This window comes from Notolepis coatsorum, assembly GCF_963971535.1.
Source record: "Notolepis coatsorum genome assembly, contig: SCAFFOLD_269, whole genome shotgun sequence".
Classification (NCBI taxonomy): domain Eukaryota; kingdom Metazoa; phylum Chordata; class Actinopteri; order Aulopiformes; family Paralepididae; genus Notolepis; species Notolepis coatsorum.
In genome coordinates this window covers 125,777-144,213 of record NW_028170766.1, presented here as the reverse complement: position 1 = coordinate 144,213, position 18,437 = coordinate 125,777, and the positions used below count along the sequence as shown (strand labels likewise).

General features: G+C 44.2%; 1 protein-coding gene across 1 annotated transcript; it reads right to left on the bottom strand.

Moving 5' to 3' along the window:
* Positions 1 to 200: 200 nt before the first annotated feature.
* Positions 201 to 13,036, bottom strand: LOC311248443 (dehydrogenase/reductase SDR family member 11-like). Its single transcript, XM_084339320.1, has 7 exons — positions 12,903 to 13,036; positions 5,364 to 5,573; positions 4,651 to 4,745; positions 2,968 to 3,097; positions 1,085 to 1,177; positions 918 to 983; positions 201 to 397 (listed from the first exon to the last, which is right to left on the bottom strand). Exons 1-7 carry the CDS (start codon positions 13,032 to 13,034, stop codon positions 356 to 358), a joined length of 768 nt encoding a protein of 255 aa, XP_084195446.1. The 5' UTR covers positions 13,035 to 13,036; the 3' UTR covers positions 201 to 355.
* Between the last annotated feature and the right edge of the window lie 5,401 nt (positions 13,037 to 18,437).

Below are 18,437 nucleotides of genomic sequence, written 5' to 3'. Positions count from 1 at the left end.
CACTGACTGGAGTTCATAGTTGATCCACTTTTCATTTTTACCACTGCTTGCATTTCGGTCAATAATTAAACCAGCACAGATTAGAGAAAGAGGAGTCGAAAACTAACTTTGAAATCTTTATTAGGATTCAAGTGAAATGTATAGAAATGTCAGTCATCAATCATCCGCAAAAAGGTCTAGGAAATAGTAAACCATAACACTGTGCACATCTCGTCAATATGATCAGATAAAAAAGAAGAAAAAGAGAATCAGTTAAAAAAATAAACTGTTTGCTAGAAATAAATCTCAAACCGATGAGGCGTAATTGCATTAATTCAATCATTTCCAGTTGCGTAGCGTGAATCACTTCTTTCCGTTAGAACACCTGCTCCACAGGTCGCATTTGAACATCTCCAATCTGCACAAAGAAAGTTCAATTAATAAATGGTTAACATTAATATTCAGGTAAAACTAGAGATGCTCGATATTGGCTTTTTTACCGATACCGATATTCCGATATTGTCCAACTCTTAATTTCCGATACCGATATCAACCGATACCGATATATGCAGGGTTGTACCTGTGTATACTGTATACTTTACTTACTCACAGTATATATTTAGATTCTAGTGTTTATTGTAACCATATTTAATGTATAATACAACTGATACAGACCATCATCTGCACCTTTGATCACACTGCCTACTTGCTCTGATGCGTATATTCAGAGTTAATTATATTGTTTACGCTGCCTATTTTAACCTTACTGTACTATAATTTTATTGCCTGTATTTATGTCTTCTACTATTACCTGTACCACCCCCCCCCCCCCCTCCCACATGCTGCTACAATGCCTGCATTTCCCCAAGGGGATCAATAAAGGAATATCTTATCTTATCTTGTGTTAACTCATTACAGAAGGCAAGACGGCTGCTTACATGCACATGTGGAGGGGCACTCAACACATATACGACGGCGCTTGCGATGTCTTCTGCTTGCAAACTCTGAAAAAGAAGACAGGGGATGGATTTTTCCTTTTTCGGGTTGGTGTCTAGAATTTACTAGATTCCCGTGTAGACCACAGCAGAAGCATTACATAGGTTACCTTTATTGTAGTAAATACATGGGCAGCTTTCTCCGGGTTCCGACTGTACATCCGATTGACAAATTCCGTTTCCACCAGACCCGGAGATACACACTGCAACAGGAGTGGAACAAAATACAACCACGCTTACAATGTGCACACTTCATTGTCATTGTCTTCAGTGTACTTGTGTTAACAGGTAGCCTAACACTGCCACGACAGTGCCATTTTACAAATCCATTTAAGGCTAATCTTTCCTGTGACAAAATGGCATCCAATGTAATAAAAAAAGTCAACCAACGAACTCGATTCTTGTACCGGATCTCCTCTCTGGTAAACAAGAATACCCTGAAGACTCTGGCAGGAGCACTCATTCAAGGGTACTACGACCTGCACCTCATGGTACCAAAGCACCTCAAAGGCGCTAAAAACAAAATTACAAACATCTCAAAACAAACTGGTCAGACTACTGCTTGACCTTACTCCTAGAACCCACCTCACCCCTGCCCACTTTGACAACCTAGGATGGCTTAGAGTAGACGACAGAGTACAGCAACTTGCAATGGGCCTGGTCTACAAGATACACTACACGACCAAGGTACCCATGTACATGTCAAAATACTTCCCAAAGGTCAGTGAATACCACGATCACAACACCAGAGGGAGCTCCACAAATCATGTTAAACCCAGATTCGGCTCAAACAAGGGACTAAACACGTTTCGCAATTATGCCACATCAATGTGGAACGCCCTACCCAAAGCTGTAAAGGAATGTGAATCACTACCCACTTTCAAAAACACTCTCAAAGAACACCTACGGGAGACTGCAATTCGAAACTAGCCCCTGTAAATGTCGTAACCCAACCCCCTCCAATGTACAGTAAATGACCAAGTTGGTTGTCAATATTCCAATGTACAGCTTTGCGTGTACAGTTGTACAGTGTTCCCCACCCACCCCTCCTACCCAACCCCACCCACCCAACCACCTCCAATGTACAGCCCCCCCCCCCCCCCCCCCCCCCCCCCCCACCCAACCAACCTCCTCCAATGTACAGTTTTTACGTCAAATGTATATACTCTCTTTCTGGACTCTTTTTGTATCACAACAGTACTGTATTTGCAAATCTGGTATGTCATAAATGTATAGATGTAGCAGTACTGTATGTCATGTATGTCATATATGTCCTGGTGAATTGAAAATGGGGGACCCTGATGTAAACAAGACGAAAGTCTTTCTCTGGTCTGCATCCCCTTAACAATTGTGTGTATTGAGTTGTACTGTATTGTACCCATTCTGCAATCTGTTAATAAAGTTTTCAATCAATCAATCAATCAATCAAAACGGTGGTGTAGTGGTTAACACTGTCGCCTCACAGCAAGAAAGTCATGGGTTTCCGATGGGTTCCCGCTTGGGGACCAGGTTGCCGGGTACCCAGGTGGGGTATCTCCCGGGCCTTTCTGTGTGGAGTTTGCATGTTCTCCCCCCCCCCCCCCCCACCTGCAAGGGTTTCCCCTCCAGAAAAAAATATCAAAATGCAGAACAGATCACCAGTGCTGCCACGTCCCTGACGAAGACGGGACAGGAGCACTTGGATTGGTGCCCGGGGTGCGGTGCACGCCGCAGCCCATGCCGCAGCCCATGCCGCAGCCCATGTCTGCTCCCGGATGCCCTTGGGGGGAAGGACGACGGGATGGGTCAAGCGCAGAGAGGCATTTCAGTGACGACCCAATGCATGTGTTCCTGTGTGTCACCCATGTTGCACGTGTGTGTTGCTGCATGACTAATAACGACTTCTTCATTCTCTTATGCTTCGATTGGACAATATTTTGAGTGGGGACGGTAAGTCTTTATTATTCTTTTTACTTTTTATAAACAAAGACGGGGAATTAATAACAATTCTTACCGTGACTCTAATATGGGTCTTAGCCTCGCGTAACTCTTGTCTCAGGCCCTCCGCCAGGGCTGTCACGGCGTATTTGGTCGCACAGTAGAAATGCACATCGGCACTGGTATGTACGTGATGTCCAAACATGCTACAACAGAGAGAGAGAGAGAGAGAGAGAGAGAGAGAGAGAGAGATTATGACCGACAGAACAGGGACAGCAGTATTATTGTCAAATAACAGTCTACCATCTATCCTTGACACCTAGGATAATAAGCATAAAGATAATTATAAGAATACAAATATTGGTAATATATAGAATGGTATGTTGGCGCTCCCGCTGCAATAACAAACAAACACATGCCACATGCTTGAGAAACGACATGGTTATAATTATATGGTTCTAGTTACTCTTTACACTTACTGTGTGGCAACGGTGTAACAGTGACTTTATAGTGACACCCACAGATATTTTCAGCTCTAACAGAATTATGAATTGTGCCATGAATTTAAATATTTTAAAATAAATTTGTTGTGAAAATCAACATCAGATTTCAGCTCAATTATCAGAGCATCTTGTCACCCCAGTTTTTATTTGGAAGCAAGATTCTATGCAAGCAAGGACGTGAGCGAGGAAGTCAACAGAGTGTGTAATCTTGCTCCCAGAACGTTAGTCTTAGTACTTTATCCAAAAACCCTGTTTTGGTTGAGCCCCCGATCACCGGTGGTCTATTAATATTAAGACATGACTGTAAGTAAGTTTGAGACTAGTGAGATTTGAAATCGACATGCATTCTTTGGAAGCAGAGGTGGAGTGCGGGTAAAGTTGACAATTATTCAGCGGTCCTCAACAGGGACGTGCACAGGACTTTAGAGGGGCAGGTGCTCAAAGGCTGAAAAGGGCACAACACTTGTGTGTCTATATTAAGCGAGCGCGCGTAAGGGCCCTTTTCAGGGCGGGGGGGCCCCCTTTTTATGCTTTTTGGGGGGTTTTGGTGATCAAATATTGAATATTGAACTATAATAATCAGTGCAGGAGCTCACTTATCCTTGAAAGACACTTTTATCACTGACTTAAAAGGCCCATACATCTCCATAAATGTTCAGGGGGGAGGGAATAAGTGCTTACCCTACAGACCCCAAGAAGTGCTGTATATTCTGTATTGTTTAATATAAATGCATTTTTTATTCCAATCCCGATTTGTATTTGAGATTCCCAAATCCCATCGGACTTGACTTCTTCGTGTCCCTCAGTGAGTGTAATACCAGCATTCAACAGTGGTTTCTATCATGATCATCATCACCACCCACGCTATGCATAAAATATATACAGTAGGTCCGCGGAGAGGCACGCTGAGGAGGCCGTGCAAACTGCAATGGAATATGGGGCATCTCTCTCTCTTTACCTAATATTTTTATTCTATCCTGACATTTTTCAGTTGGAAGGGCAGTCTATATGCGTAACAGTAAAAAAAAAAAAAAAAAAAAAAAATGTTATTTTTTTTTCAAAAAGGGCACTTTTTTGATGAGGCTCAAAAAGGCAGGTGCTCAGGCACCCCTTGGCCTCTATGTGTGCACGTGCCTGAGGGGCAGGTGCTCAGGCACCCCTTGGCCTCTATGTGTGCACGTGCCTGGCCCTCAAGGCCGGAGGGGAACCCAGAATAAGATAACTCTCTCGGTTAGGTAAGAGTTGTGGCATTGTACCTGTTCATGTGTATGATGTGTCCATCGTCGACCTTTCTATCTTTCATTGACTGGTATGCTTCCCGTGTGCATATGGACAATGCGATGACGTTCACCTGCAAGATGCAATGCACTTATCCAAAGACATCCAGCTTAGAAACAACACTGTGCAATAGATTACCTTCAGGGAAATGCATTATAGTATTAATAATACTAATAAACTTTATTTGTAGAGCACCTTTCATACAAGAATTGCAGCTCAAAGTGCTTCACAACAGAACAAAATGAGCACATAAAGTGCAGACATATAAAATCAGTTTTTTCACATTAGGATCCAACATCCCTTGTTGGCCACCTTGTCTGTGGTTTGATTATATTGCAGTTTAAAAATAGACAATAAAAAGAGTAAAATAGAGTAGACTGAGTAAAATAGTGCAATAAAAATTGTTCTGGATGACTGTTTAACAGTTTAAAACCGCCTTTACCTTCCCCGTTTTGATTATCCACACAGTTTAAAACCTGACAGTCTTCCTTCCCGTTCGATACCCACTTTGCCCCTTCGAACCTCGAGAATAACCTCTCAGGGCAAACCTCCCTCTCAGCCTTATGGGCAAGTGACGACTCCCATCACAGAGACTTCCATCCAGTGTTGCAGTTCCCCATTGCAAGTATTGCAAGCGACACTTAAAAATGTCCTTGTTATTTAAAAAAAAAAAAATTAAATCCACACTTACATCCATCATGTTCCGCCAGCCGCTGGTGTTGCCGCTCAACAGTGGTTCTGGGTGAGCCAGGCCAGCGTTGTTGATGCAGACATCCACACCCTGGTGCTGGGCCTTGATGGCAGAGAACATGGACAGGATCTCCTCTTCGTTGGAGAGGTCACATTTAAAGGGAACCAGGGTGCCACTGTGCCCGGCACTTTGACACTCTGCTGCCAGTTTCTGAAATCAAGTTTAATTTGTCACATATAAGGTACATGTACATTATAGTGAAATGCTTTGGTTCTGTGTGACCCTCCTGAGATTGTGCTTCACAAAACAGCAAAAGACCAGAAACAATATATGTACAACATATATAATATATACAAAACTGAAATGCACAAAATGCTCAAATTAGGTAGGAGAGGTATTCACAAATGTATTCAGAATAAAGTAAAGTTTTAAGGCATAACGTGGATGCAGCCAAGTGCCTTAAAACGTACATCTACAAGTTGATTCTTTCTGTTTATGCCATGGTCATTTGCCAACAATATAAAATAAAAGCATTTGTACATTTTTGGTGAAAGTTTTGCACTTGCCATTGTGCGTTTTCCTTCCTGGTTGTTAGTTTATCAAGCTGTGCTTCGCCGTAGTTGAAAACAAGTAGGCGTTGACAGCTGTGCTCTTCACATTGGCGAATATGGTTCTGGACGACCAGGGTTTGTCAACAAACTGATGTACTTTCTAACAGCTATATATATACTTTATAGTATTGCTATCTGTCCATTCTCATTGTCACTTGAGTGCATAAACCGTGCCTTCATAATGGCTTAAAGAAAATAAAAATCCATCGGTTGGTTGTCATTTTATAGCGGCGTGAATATAAGCTTTATCGCAGTTTTCGTCTCATCTTTTTTCTGGGAAGCTAGATATGAGGCTAAAGGCTAGTCACGTTATATCAAACGCCATTTCTGTTGTATATATACGAATGAAATAAAACAAACTGCTTAGCATCCGGACTATTACAGAGCATCTATGGATGAAATGGGGGTGGCGGGGGACGCCGATTAATATTATTGATTAGCAATACAGTGTGCGTTCAAGTAGCCACATTCAACTGATCGATCGCTTGCGTGTTACAACAATGTCCAATCCGGCTGTAATTTGGGTGAATAGTATCCTACCGTCAGCCCATGTGATCGCCGGCAGCATTTCGTCATTATTCATCGGAATCTGGTAGATCGATATGTCCATTGGCTGATCATAAATCCCATTATTCCAGGCTGAAATCTGCGTTCGGTAACGTGATCAAAGATGGAGGATGTTCGGCTGGGATCCAGGCTCATATGAAACGCCCCTAGACAATAAAAAAAAAATTCCCCATTCGGCCTCAATGATACTGCAGTGGAGCGATGGCGCCCCTAAGAGGATCTGGCCGGTATTGCATGTTTCGGAAATCAAATATGCGGGTAGATCCTGCAAGTCGATCGGGGACGTTAATACCGTTATTAATATGGAATAAAACAATAACAACTTGCCACGAGTTAAGGTCCTCAACGGGTGGAATCAAAACACGAGTTAACTCGTGGTTGGGCGGCAAAGTGTTAATGTTGCTATGGTTGCAGGTTGGGTAGCAGGTGAATTTAGATGATAAGCTTGAGCCAAACTATGTGTACATTAAACAGTTTTAATGCACACCTGCCGGCCATTCAGAAAGGAGTATTCACCCAGACCATGTTTTTTTCCCTTTTCCTTCCATCAAGAGGTTAATTGACATACTGCATCTGTCTTCTTGATCCTATAATATAAGGCCAAACATCTTCCTTTTATTTCACTCCAGATGTTTTGGCTTGCCAAGATTGTAAAAGCCTTATAGGAAACATGTATCACCCCTAAAGATACATTATTATCCACATATAATTTCAAAAATCTAAATCATCCAATGAAAATAATTTGAAAAATGATGCAATAGGCATAGGATCAGCAGCTAAATAAAAGAGGCTATTGGGTGATCAATCTTTCACAATAGCAATGGCAGGCAGTTCCATTGCTTGGAGGAGTTATAGGTTATTGTATCATATGATTGAGTTACTTATTCCTTCTGCACTTTGGCACAGTCCAGTAACACTTGAAGTAGGCTTATATCTGCTTAGAAGATTACACCTGCTACCTGCTAGTTCTCCACGCTGTACCTCAAATATGAGAAAACGGAATTTGCAGCATTACTCTTCCAAATGGGATTAAGCATGTTTTCTTGCATCTCTAAACAATATCTTACTTTGTATGTATTTGTTACTATCTGAAGTGAATTACATGAAAAGTGAATAATGTTACGGCCCCCAGGTGGACCAGGGTATCAGTACCGTATAGTTGTATATCTTGTTGTGTATGTCATAAATGTCTTGATGACTTGAAAATGGAGGACCCTTATGATAAGTTATGTAAACAAGATGAAAGTATTTTTCTGGTCTGCAATCTGCATCCTCTTACTGGCTAGTTGTTTGTATTGAGCTGTAGTCACTGTATTGTACCCATTCTGCAATTGATTGATTGATTGAAAATTGTATTAACAGATTGTAGAATGGGTAAAATACAGTACAGCTCAATACACACAATTGTTGCAGACCAGAGAAAGACTTTCGTCTTGTTTACATCAGGGTCCCCCATTTTCAACGTTTTTCAATCAATTCAAGGGTGCAACATAAAACAGAATGCTTAGCATATAATGTAGCCAAAATGAGGCGCAGTAAAACACTGCGGTCAAGTGAGCCGTCTTTTGCTTTTGCGTGGTCAAACCAGCCGCTCTTGTTTTTCGAGTGCGCGATTAGTTCCAGGTTTACGGTAATGCATTAAACAAGTAGATCTTACAGAAATACTTAATATGACATTGAATGCGCATCGAATCAATAGGACGTTTAGTCTAATCAATAGGACGTTTCGTATGTGCAGTATTATTGAACATCGAATCAATAGGACGCGCAGTATATTCGACCACTAAAGCTAAAGACAATTCCACAGAGGAACACTTCCGGTGAGGATTTCAAAGTAAAGGATGGCATGTGGTTCATTTCTATTATTTCATAAGTAGTTTATTACACTGCCATGTTTGTACTTAATACTTCTCAAGACTACTTGCACAAATAATATTAACTACTTTTACTGTGTACTTTGAGTAATTTGAGTTTCAAAGTCCTTTTTATAGAACAATGAGTATTTTCGACTAACTTTGATGTGGGATAAAAACCATTTCTCCCATAAGCAGTTTATGAAACTGCCATGGTTGTACTTAGTACCTCTTAGACTACCTGTACAAATTATATGAAATATTTTTACTGTGTACTTTTTGAGTAATTTCAGTTTCAAAGTCCTCAGAATCAGCATTTTCGACTAACTTTGATGTTGGATAAAAAGAAAATTTCCCATAAGCAGTTTATGAAACTTCCATGGTTGTACTTAGTACTTCTTAGACTACTTGTACAAATGATATGAAATATTTTTACTGTGTACTTTTTGAGTAATTTGAGTTTCAAAGTCCTCAGAATCAGCATTTTCGACTAACTTTGATGTTGGATAAAAAAAGATTTTCCCATAAGCAGTTTATGAAACTGCCATGCTTGTACTTAGTACCTCTTAGACTACTTGTACAAATTATATGAAATATTTTTACTGTGTGCTTTTTGAGTAATTTCAGTTTCAAAGTCTACTAAGTACAACCATGGAAGTTTCATAAACTGCTTATGGGAAAATATTTTTTTATCCCACATCAAAGTTAGTCGAAAATGCTGATTCTGGGGACTTTGAAACTGAAATTACTCAAAAAGTACACAGTAAAAATATTTCATATAATTTGTACAAGTAGTCTAAGAGGTACTAAGTACAACCATGGCAGTTTCATAAACTGCTTATGGGAGAATATTTTTTTATCCCACATCAAAGTTAGTCGAAAATGCTGATTCTGGGGACTTTGAAACTGAAATTACTCAAAAAGTACACAGTAAAAATATTGCATATAATTTGTTCAGGTAGTCTAAGAAGTACTAAGTACAACCATGGCAGTTTCATAAACTGCTTATGGGAGAATATTTTTTTATCCCACATCAAAGTTAGTCGAAAATGCTGATTCTGGGGACTTTGAAACTAAAATTACTGAAAAAGTACACAGTAAAAATATTTCATATAATTTGTACAAGTAGTCTAAGAGGTACTAAGTACAACCATGGCAGTTTCATAAACTGCTTATGGGAGAATATTTTTTTTATCCCACATCAAAGTTAGTCGAAAATGCTGATTCTGGGGACTTTGAAACTGAAATTACTCAAAAAGTACACAGTAAAGATATTTCATATAATTTGTACAAGTAGTCTAAGAGGTACTAAGTACAACCATGGCAGTTTCATAAACTGCTTATGGGAAAAATTGTTTTTATCCAGTTCAAGTTCAAGTTCAAGTTCTTTAATAGTTGTCATACAGAAGTACAGAATACTTTCATACAAAATGCTTCTTACTGTTACGCTCCAGAGACTGTGCTAGACAAGATAGTATCAAATAACATAATAACATAATATAGCATGAATTTAGAAGAAGAGAAGAAAATGAGGTCACAGTTGTTCGGTATAGACATATGTACAATGTTCTGAGTTACCATATAATATACAATACACAATACTATGCAGTGTACTAATGTACAGTACTATCTAGTGCAAAGCAGAAATGGGATGAGGTACAATTTTAGGTACAATTTACAGTAAGGTGTACGAGTTGTAGTGCAATCCTTCATCCATAAATATAAAGTGTGGGGAGTGGGTGCTACAGTGTGTTTGTTTAAAGTGGGTGTGTGCTATAAAGTGTGTGTAGTGGGTGCTACAGTGTGTTTGTTTAAAGTGAGTGTGTGCGTGTGGATGTGTGTGCTATGTGTGTTTGGTGGTTGTTGTTGTGTAGTGTTCATTCATTGTTCGTTTAGCAGCCTGATGGCCTGGGGATAGAAGCTACTTCTGAGTCTTTCTGTGCTCGCCTTGAGACTCCTGTATCGCTTGCCTGACGGCAGCAGTTCAAAGAGGCAGTTGTTCGGGTGGCTCGAGTCCTTAATAATTCTCTTAGCCTTCCCCTTGCAACGCTTGTAGTAAATGTTCTGGAGGGTGGGGAGCCCCCCTCCAATTGTGCGTTCGGCTGAACGTGTCACTCTTTGTAGTCTGCTTTGGTCTTTTGCAGTGCTATTCCCAAACCAGGAGGTGATGTTGCCGGTCAAGATGCTCTCTATTGTACATGAGTAGAAGTTCTTAAGGATCTTCTGGCTGACTTGGAACTTCCTTAGGCGCCTGAGGAAGTAGAGGCGTTGTCGTGCCTTCTTCACCACACTGTTAATGTGTGTGGTCCATGTCAAGTCCTCGGATATGTAGGCTCCGAGGTACTTGAAGCTGTTGACTCTCTCAACCGGTGCCCCGTCGATGCTGAGGGGGCTGTAGTCCTTGACCCCCGACCTCCTGAAGTCCACAATCATCTCCTTTGTTTTGCTGACGTTCAGGGAGAGGCTGTTTTCCTGGCACCATCCCGCCAGGACCTTGACCTCTTCCAGGTAGGCCCTCTCGTCGTTGGCAGAGATCAGGCCCACCACCACTGTGTCGTCAGCAAATTTGACGATTGTATTGCTACTCCGCTGAGCCACACAGTCGTGTGTGTACAGGGAGTAGAGGAGGGGACTCAGAACACAGCCCTGGGGGGCCCCTATGTTGAGGGTGATGGATGAGGAGGTGCAGTTGCCTGCTCTCACCACCTGGGGTCTGCCAGTCAGGAAGTCCAAGACCCACTGGCAGAGGTCATAGCCCAAGCCCAGGTCCCTGAGCTTGGCTATGAGTATGGAGGGGACTATGGTATTGAATGCCGAGCTGTAGTCGATGAATAGCATTCTCACATAGTTCCCCTGCCTCTTGTCCAGGTGTGATGCTGCTGTGTGCAGCACATGGGATATGGCGTCCTCCGTGGACCTGTTGGGGCGGTATGCAAATTGCAGGGGGTCCATGTTGATGGGGAGGGAGGAGCAGATGTAGCCCTTTACTAGCTTCTCAAAGCACTTCATGGCTATGGAGGTGAGAGCTACAGGGCGGTAGTCGTTGAGGCAAGCAGGCTTGGATTTTTTGGGTACAGGGATAATAGTGGACTTCTTCAGGCAGGTGGGGATGACAGCCTGTTCTAAGGACAGGTTAAATATGTCAGTGAATACTGGGGCCAGTTGGTCGGCACAGACTTTTAGGACGCGGCCGGGGATGCCGTCCGGACCTGCTGCCTTCCTGATATTCACTTTTTTAAAGGTCCGCCTCACCTCATGCTCTGTTACCCTGAACACTGCGCCTCCATCAGCAGCCGACCCCCCCCCCCCCATTGCCGAGGCTTGTGAGCTGGTGTTGTTATTACCAGCATCAAACCTCGCATAGAAGGTATTGAGGTCGTTTGCTAAGGAGATGTCACTGTTCAGTTTGAGGGAGGCGCCTTTGTAGTCTGTCATCGTTTTGAGCCCCTGCCACATAGCTCTAGAGTCAGCTTGTTCAAACTGGAGTTCAATTTTATCCCTGTAGCGCCGTTTGGCCTCTGACACTGTCCTCCTTACGTTGTGTCGCGCCACCTTGTGGTCATTCATGTTGCCTGCCACTAGGCCGTCATTGTATGCTTTGGTGCGCTCTCTCAGAGCTTCACGGACGGATTTGTCTACCCAGGGTTTTTGATTTGGGTAAACTTTCATTTTGGTAGTGGGGATTGTTTCTTTCACCCTAGTACAGACATAGTCCAGCACTGTCTCCGTGTAGGCATTAATGTTATCTGTGTCGCGGAACACAATCCAGTCTGTCCAACATCAAAGTTAGTCGAAAATGCTGATTCTGGGGACTTTGAAACTGAAATTACTCAAAAAGTACACAGTAAAAATATTTCATATAATTTGTACAGGTAGTCTAAGAAGTACTAAGTACAACCATGGAAGTTTCATAAACTGCTTATGGGAGAAATGGTTTTTATCCCACATCAAATTTAGTCGAAAATGCTCATTGTTCTATAAAAAAGACTTTGAAACTCAAATTACTCAAAGTACACAGTAAAAGTAGTTCATATTATTTGTGCAAGTAGTCTTGAGAAGTATTAAGTACAAACATGGCAGTGTCATAAACTACTTATGAAATAATAGAAATTAACCACATGCCATCCTTTACTTTGAAATCCTCACCGGAAGTGTAGCTCTGTGGAATTGTCTTTAGTTTATTGGTCGAATATACTGCACGTCCTTGATTCGATGTTCAATAATACTGCACATACGAAACGTCCTATTGATTCGACTAAACGTCCCATTGATTCGATGCGCATTCAATGTCATATTAAGTATTTCTGTAAGATCTACTTGTGAGACTGTGTTCAAAAGTCACGTCGGTTCATTACAACAGCGTCCCAGGCTTGTTTTAATGCATTACCGTAAACCTGGAACTAATCGCGCACTCGAAAAACAAGAGCGGCTGGTTTGACCACGCAATCAAAAACATTCAACAGCCTACATTATGTCAAAAATCCATGGAATTGAATAGAATCACGCACCTCTATTTTCTCCACGTTCCGCGCGCAGCCCACGACTGTCATGCCGTGTTGAACGAGTGTCTTGGCAACAGTCGCCCCGATCCCGACCGACGCGCCGGTCACCAGAGCCACTCGACCCTTCCAGCGATCCATGATGTCAGCCAAAGTCGAGCGAGGTGGGAATCTTTGATTGATTGATTGATTGAAAACTTTATTAACAGATTGCAGAATGGGTACAATACAGTACAGCTCAATACACACAATTGTTAAGGGGATGCAGACCAGAGAAAGACTTTCGTCTTGTTTACATCAGGGTCCCCCATTTTCAATTCATCAGGACATATATGACATACATGACATGCAGATAGTCAGTACTGCTACATCTATACATTTATGACATACCAGATTTGCAAATACAGTACTGTTTGTGATACAGAAGGAGTCAAGAAAAGGGAGTATATACATTTGACGTAGAAACTGTACATTGGAGGAGGTTGGGTGGGGGGGGGGGTTGGGTACATTGGGATATTGACAACCATACTGGGTAATTTACATTGGAGGTGGTTGGGGGGGGGGGGGGGGGGGCACACTGTATAAACAAGTAAAACTGTACATTGAGGGGGGGGGGGGAGGAGACACTGTACAAACAAACAAAATTGTACATTGGACTATTGACAAAACCATACTAGGTAAATGACTGTACATTGGAGGGGGTTGGGTTAGGATATTTACAGGGGCCAGTGTTGAATTGCAGTCTCCCGTAGGTGTCCCTTGAGAGAGGTTTTGAAAGTGGGTAGTGATCCACATTCCTTTACAGCTTTGGGTAGGGCGTTCCACATTGATGTGGCATAATTGCGAAACGTGTTTAGTCCCTTATTTGAGCCGAATCTGGGTTTGACATGATTTGTGGAGCTCCCTCTGGTGTTGTGATCGTGGTATTCACTGACCTTTGGGAAGTATTTTGACATGTACATGGGTACCTTGGTCGTGTAGTGTATCTTGTAGACCAGGCCCATTGCAAGTTGCTGTACTCTGTCGTCTACTCTAAGCCATCCTAGGTTGTCAAAGTGGGCAGGGGTGAGGTGGGTTCTAGGAGTAAGGTCAAGCAGTAGTCTGACCAGTTTGTTTTGAGATGTTTGTAATTTTGTTTTTAGCGCCTTTGAGGTGCTTTGGTACCATGAGGTGCAAGCATAGTCGTAGTACCCCTGAATGAGTGCTCCTGCCAGAGTCTTCAGGGTATTCTTGTTTACCAGAGAGGAGATCCGGTACAAGAATCGAGTTCGTTGGTTGACTTTTTTTATTACATTGGATGCCATTTTGTCACAGGAGAGATTAGCCTCTAGGATGGAACCCAGGTAGGTAATTTCATCTTTCCTTGTGACAATATTGTCACCCACTGTAACTGAGAAGCCGTCGGTCTTGCTGAGTTTGTTATTTGAACCGAAGAGAATGGACTCTGTTTTGCCCATGTGTAATGATAGTTTGTTATCAGCGAGCCATATGCAGATTCTGCCTAGTTCCGAGCTGAGGGTTTTTTCAACCTGTAACTTGTTCTTGTCAGAGACCAGCAGGGCTGAGTCGTCCGCAAACAGGAACAAGTTGCAGTCACAAGCTGACGACATGTCATTTGCATAAATTAGGAACAGTAGCGGTCCTAGTATGCTTCCTTGTGGAACACCACAGCTCACTGTGAGGGGGGGGGATAGGGTACCGTTTACCTCCACCATCTGTTCCCTCCCCTCAAGGTAGGATTGCATCCAGCTCACTGATAGACTATCAAAACCAATTGCTTTTAGCTTGTCAATCAGAATGGAGTGATTGACCGTGTCAAAGGCCTTTTGTAGGTCCAGCATGACCATGCCGCAGTATTTGCCTGCGTCCACCTCTTGTTTGATGTGGTCATTCAAATAGAAGATGTTTCTTATCGATTAGTCTACTAACTAAATACACTTAACATGTGACACTGACACCTGGATAGTGTGGACTTCCGGTCCGAAGTTTTCAAACTAAAAGCTGAATGAATGAAAACTTTATTTAACAGATTGCAGAATGGGTACAATACAGTACGGCTCAAATTCATAACACACAATTGTTAAGGGGATGCAGATCAGAGAAAGACGTTTGTCTTGTTTACATCAGGGTCCCCCATTTTCAATGCATAGTGATATTTATGACATACACAACATACATGACATCATGACATTTATGACATACAGGTATATAGTACTGTTACATTTGTGACGTATATGATATGCAAATATACAGTACTGTTACCCAGAGATCCTAACAGAAAATATATACAGTACATATGATGGGGAGGAGACTGTTTAGGGCTGGGTGATATGGCCTCTAAATGATATCACGATACAGACTCACACACTGGCCCACACACCGGCCCACATTAGTGGCCCACACACCGACTCACACACTGGCCTACACACTGGCCCACACACTGGCCCACACACTGGCCCACACACCGGCCCACATTAGTGGCCCACACACTGGCCCACACACCGGCCTACACACCGGCCCACACACCGACTCACACACCGGCCCACACACTGGCCCACATACTGGCCCACACACCGACTCACACACTGGCCCACATACTGGCCCACACACCGACTCACACACCGGCCCACATTAGTGGCCCACACACCGACTCACACACTGGCCTACACACTGGCCCACACACTGGCCCACACACCGGCCCACATTAGTGGCCCACACACTGGCCCACATACTGGCCCACACACCGACTCACACACCGGCCCACACACTGGCCCACATACTGGCCCACACACCGACTCACACACCGGCCCACACACTGGCCCACATACTGGCCCACACACCGACTCACACACTGGCCCACACACTGGCCCACATACTGGCCCACACACCGACTCACACACTGGCCCACACACTGGCCCACACACCGACTCACACACTGGCCCACATACTGGCCCACACACCGACTCACACACTGGCCCACACACTGGCCCACATTAGTGGCCCACACACTGGCCCACATACTGGCCCACACACCGGCCCACACACCGGCCCACACACCGACTCACACACCGACTCACACACTGGCCCACACACCGGCCCACACACTGGCCCACATACTGGCCCACACACCGGCCCACACACTGGCCCACACACCGGCCCACACACCGGCCCACACACCGGCCCACACACCGACTCACACACTGGCCCACACACTGGCCCACACACTGGCCCACATACTGGCCCACACACCGACTCACACACTGGCCCACACACTGGCCCACACACCGGCCCACATTAGTGGCCCACACACTGGCCCACATACTGGCCCACACACCGGCCCACACACCGGCCCACACACTGGCCCACATTACTGTGCCCACACACTGGCCCACATACTGGCCCACACACCGGCCCACACACCGGCCCACACACTGGCCCACATTACTGTGCCCACACACCGACTCACACACTGGCCCACACACCGGCCCACACACTGGCCCACACACCGACTCACACACTGGCCCACACACCGACTCACACACTGGCCCACACACTGGCCCACATACTGGCCCACACACCGGCCCACACACTGGCCCACACACCGGCCCACACACCGGCCCACACACCGGCCCACACACCGACTCACACACTGGCCCACACACTGGCCCACACACCGGCCCACACACTGGCCCACACACCGGCCCACACACTGGCCCACACACCGACTCACACACTGGCCCACACACTGGCCCACACACCGGCCCACATTAGTGGCCCACACACCGGCCCACACACTGGCCCACACACCGACTCACACACTGGCCCACACACCGACTCACACACTGGCCCACACACTGGCCCACACACTGGCCCACACACCGGCCCACATTAGTGGCCCACACACTGGCCCACACACTGGCCCACACACCGGCCCACATTAGTGGCCCACACACTGGCCCACACACCGGCCCACATACTGGCCCACACACTGGCCCACACACCGGCCCACATACTGGCCCACACACCGGCCCACATTACTGTGCCCACACACCGACTCACACACTGGCCCACACACCGGCCCACATTAGTGGCCCACACACTGGCCCAAAAAAAAAATTTAAAAAAAAGTTAATTTTTTTTTTTTTTGACCAGCCCACTTTGGTTCCGGCCCATCGGGATTCGTCCCGAACGTCCCGATGGCCAGTCCGCCACTGTGTGTGTGTCTGACAGCTTGAAGTTTATCATGATGATAACGCATAACATAATAAAGTTTTCAATCAAACGTCTCATAACTCCTTGGCTGTCACGTGGCTGGTGACTGACAACTTTTCTGAGCCAATAGGCGCTTTGCGCGACCGTAGCAAGTCGCTTCCCAGCCGGGAGCAGCCAGGTGAGAGGTACTGTGGCGCCTCGCTCTGAAGGCTGTGCGTGGCTCGCTCCCGCGAGAGTACCGCACTTCGTCTCGTCAGATTTTCAGAGCAAGTCGGACAACATTCTAACCGTCATGCAACGCGCTTGGCGAGGCCGTAGTAAAACCTGCGCAGATCTGCGTCCGCCTATCCCATCTCGAACACGCCTGATCGACACGCCCGTCTTTATAGACTCACGTGATCCTCGACTGTCGAGGAGGCGGAAGGAGCTGGCAACAGTGCACAGAGCGCAGGTAAGATACAGTACACGGCACTAAATTCACGTTGGCTGGCCAACTTACTTATTATTACTTACTTAAAATGTACCTTGCTAAATCTAGTACTAGCTAGCTATCAAGCACATGCAAACATCTGTTCTAGCTAGTTAACAAATGTTAGCTTAAAAAGCAGGCTATCAATCAATGTATGGCTATATATAGCCATTATCAAGAGTTCAAGTTCAAGAGTTTTATTCATCACATACATACCAGGGCATACAGTGAAATGCGGTGCATTTATCAGTTATCAATACTGATACAAGTATCAACACGGCATGATAGTTTTGCTAATCCAGAAAGTTTGACTTTCTGACCGGGGGGGGGGGGCATTTGCCAAAAATAGATGATAACACTTTAATAGCAAGCGAGAATACATGGCCTGCACGAACATTCTATTGTGCTAGTCCAATGGTCTATTCTGTACAATTAAGATGCCAAAAACAGTACCGTGTGTCCATAGGTTGCGCTACAGTGTCCGTTTGTAAACAGGATTATATAAATTATAGATACCAGATTTTAAATGATATAAAAACAGATTTTCATAAAGTTCAGTGGAATTTCACCATCGCCCATGCATGATTAGACCTGTTGCTCTATGCTTCTAGATTTCACATCCAATACTAATCTACTCTGCCACCTAGTGGTAACCTTTATATAGTCTAAGAAGCGACATAAGCACACACAGACATACAGTATTAAATGGCTCCATACAAACTTCAATGCCTTAGTTCAACATAATGCTACTGTAGAAACCATGTACATTTTATATGGTATTTGAACTTCAAGAAGGATTACACATTTGTTAATTAGGGATATCACGCTGTAGTATTATTACATTTCAAAGTAAACAAAAGCAA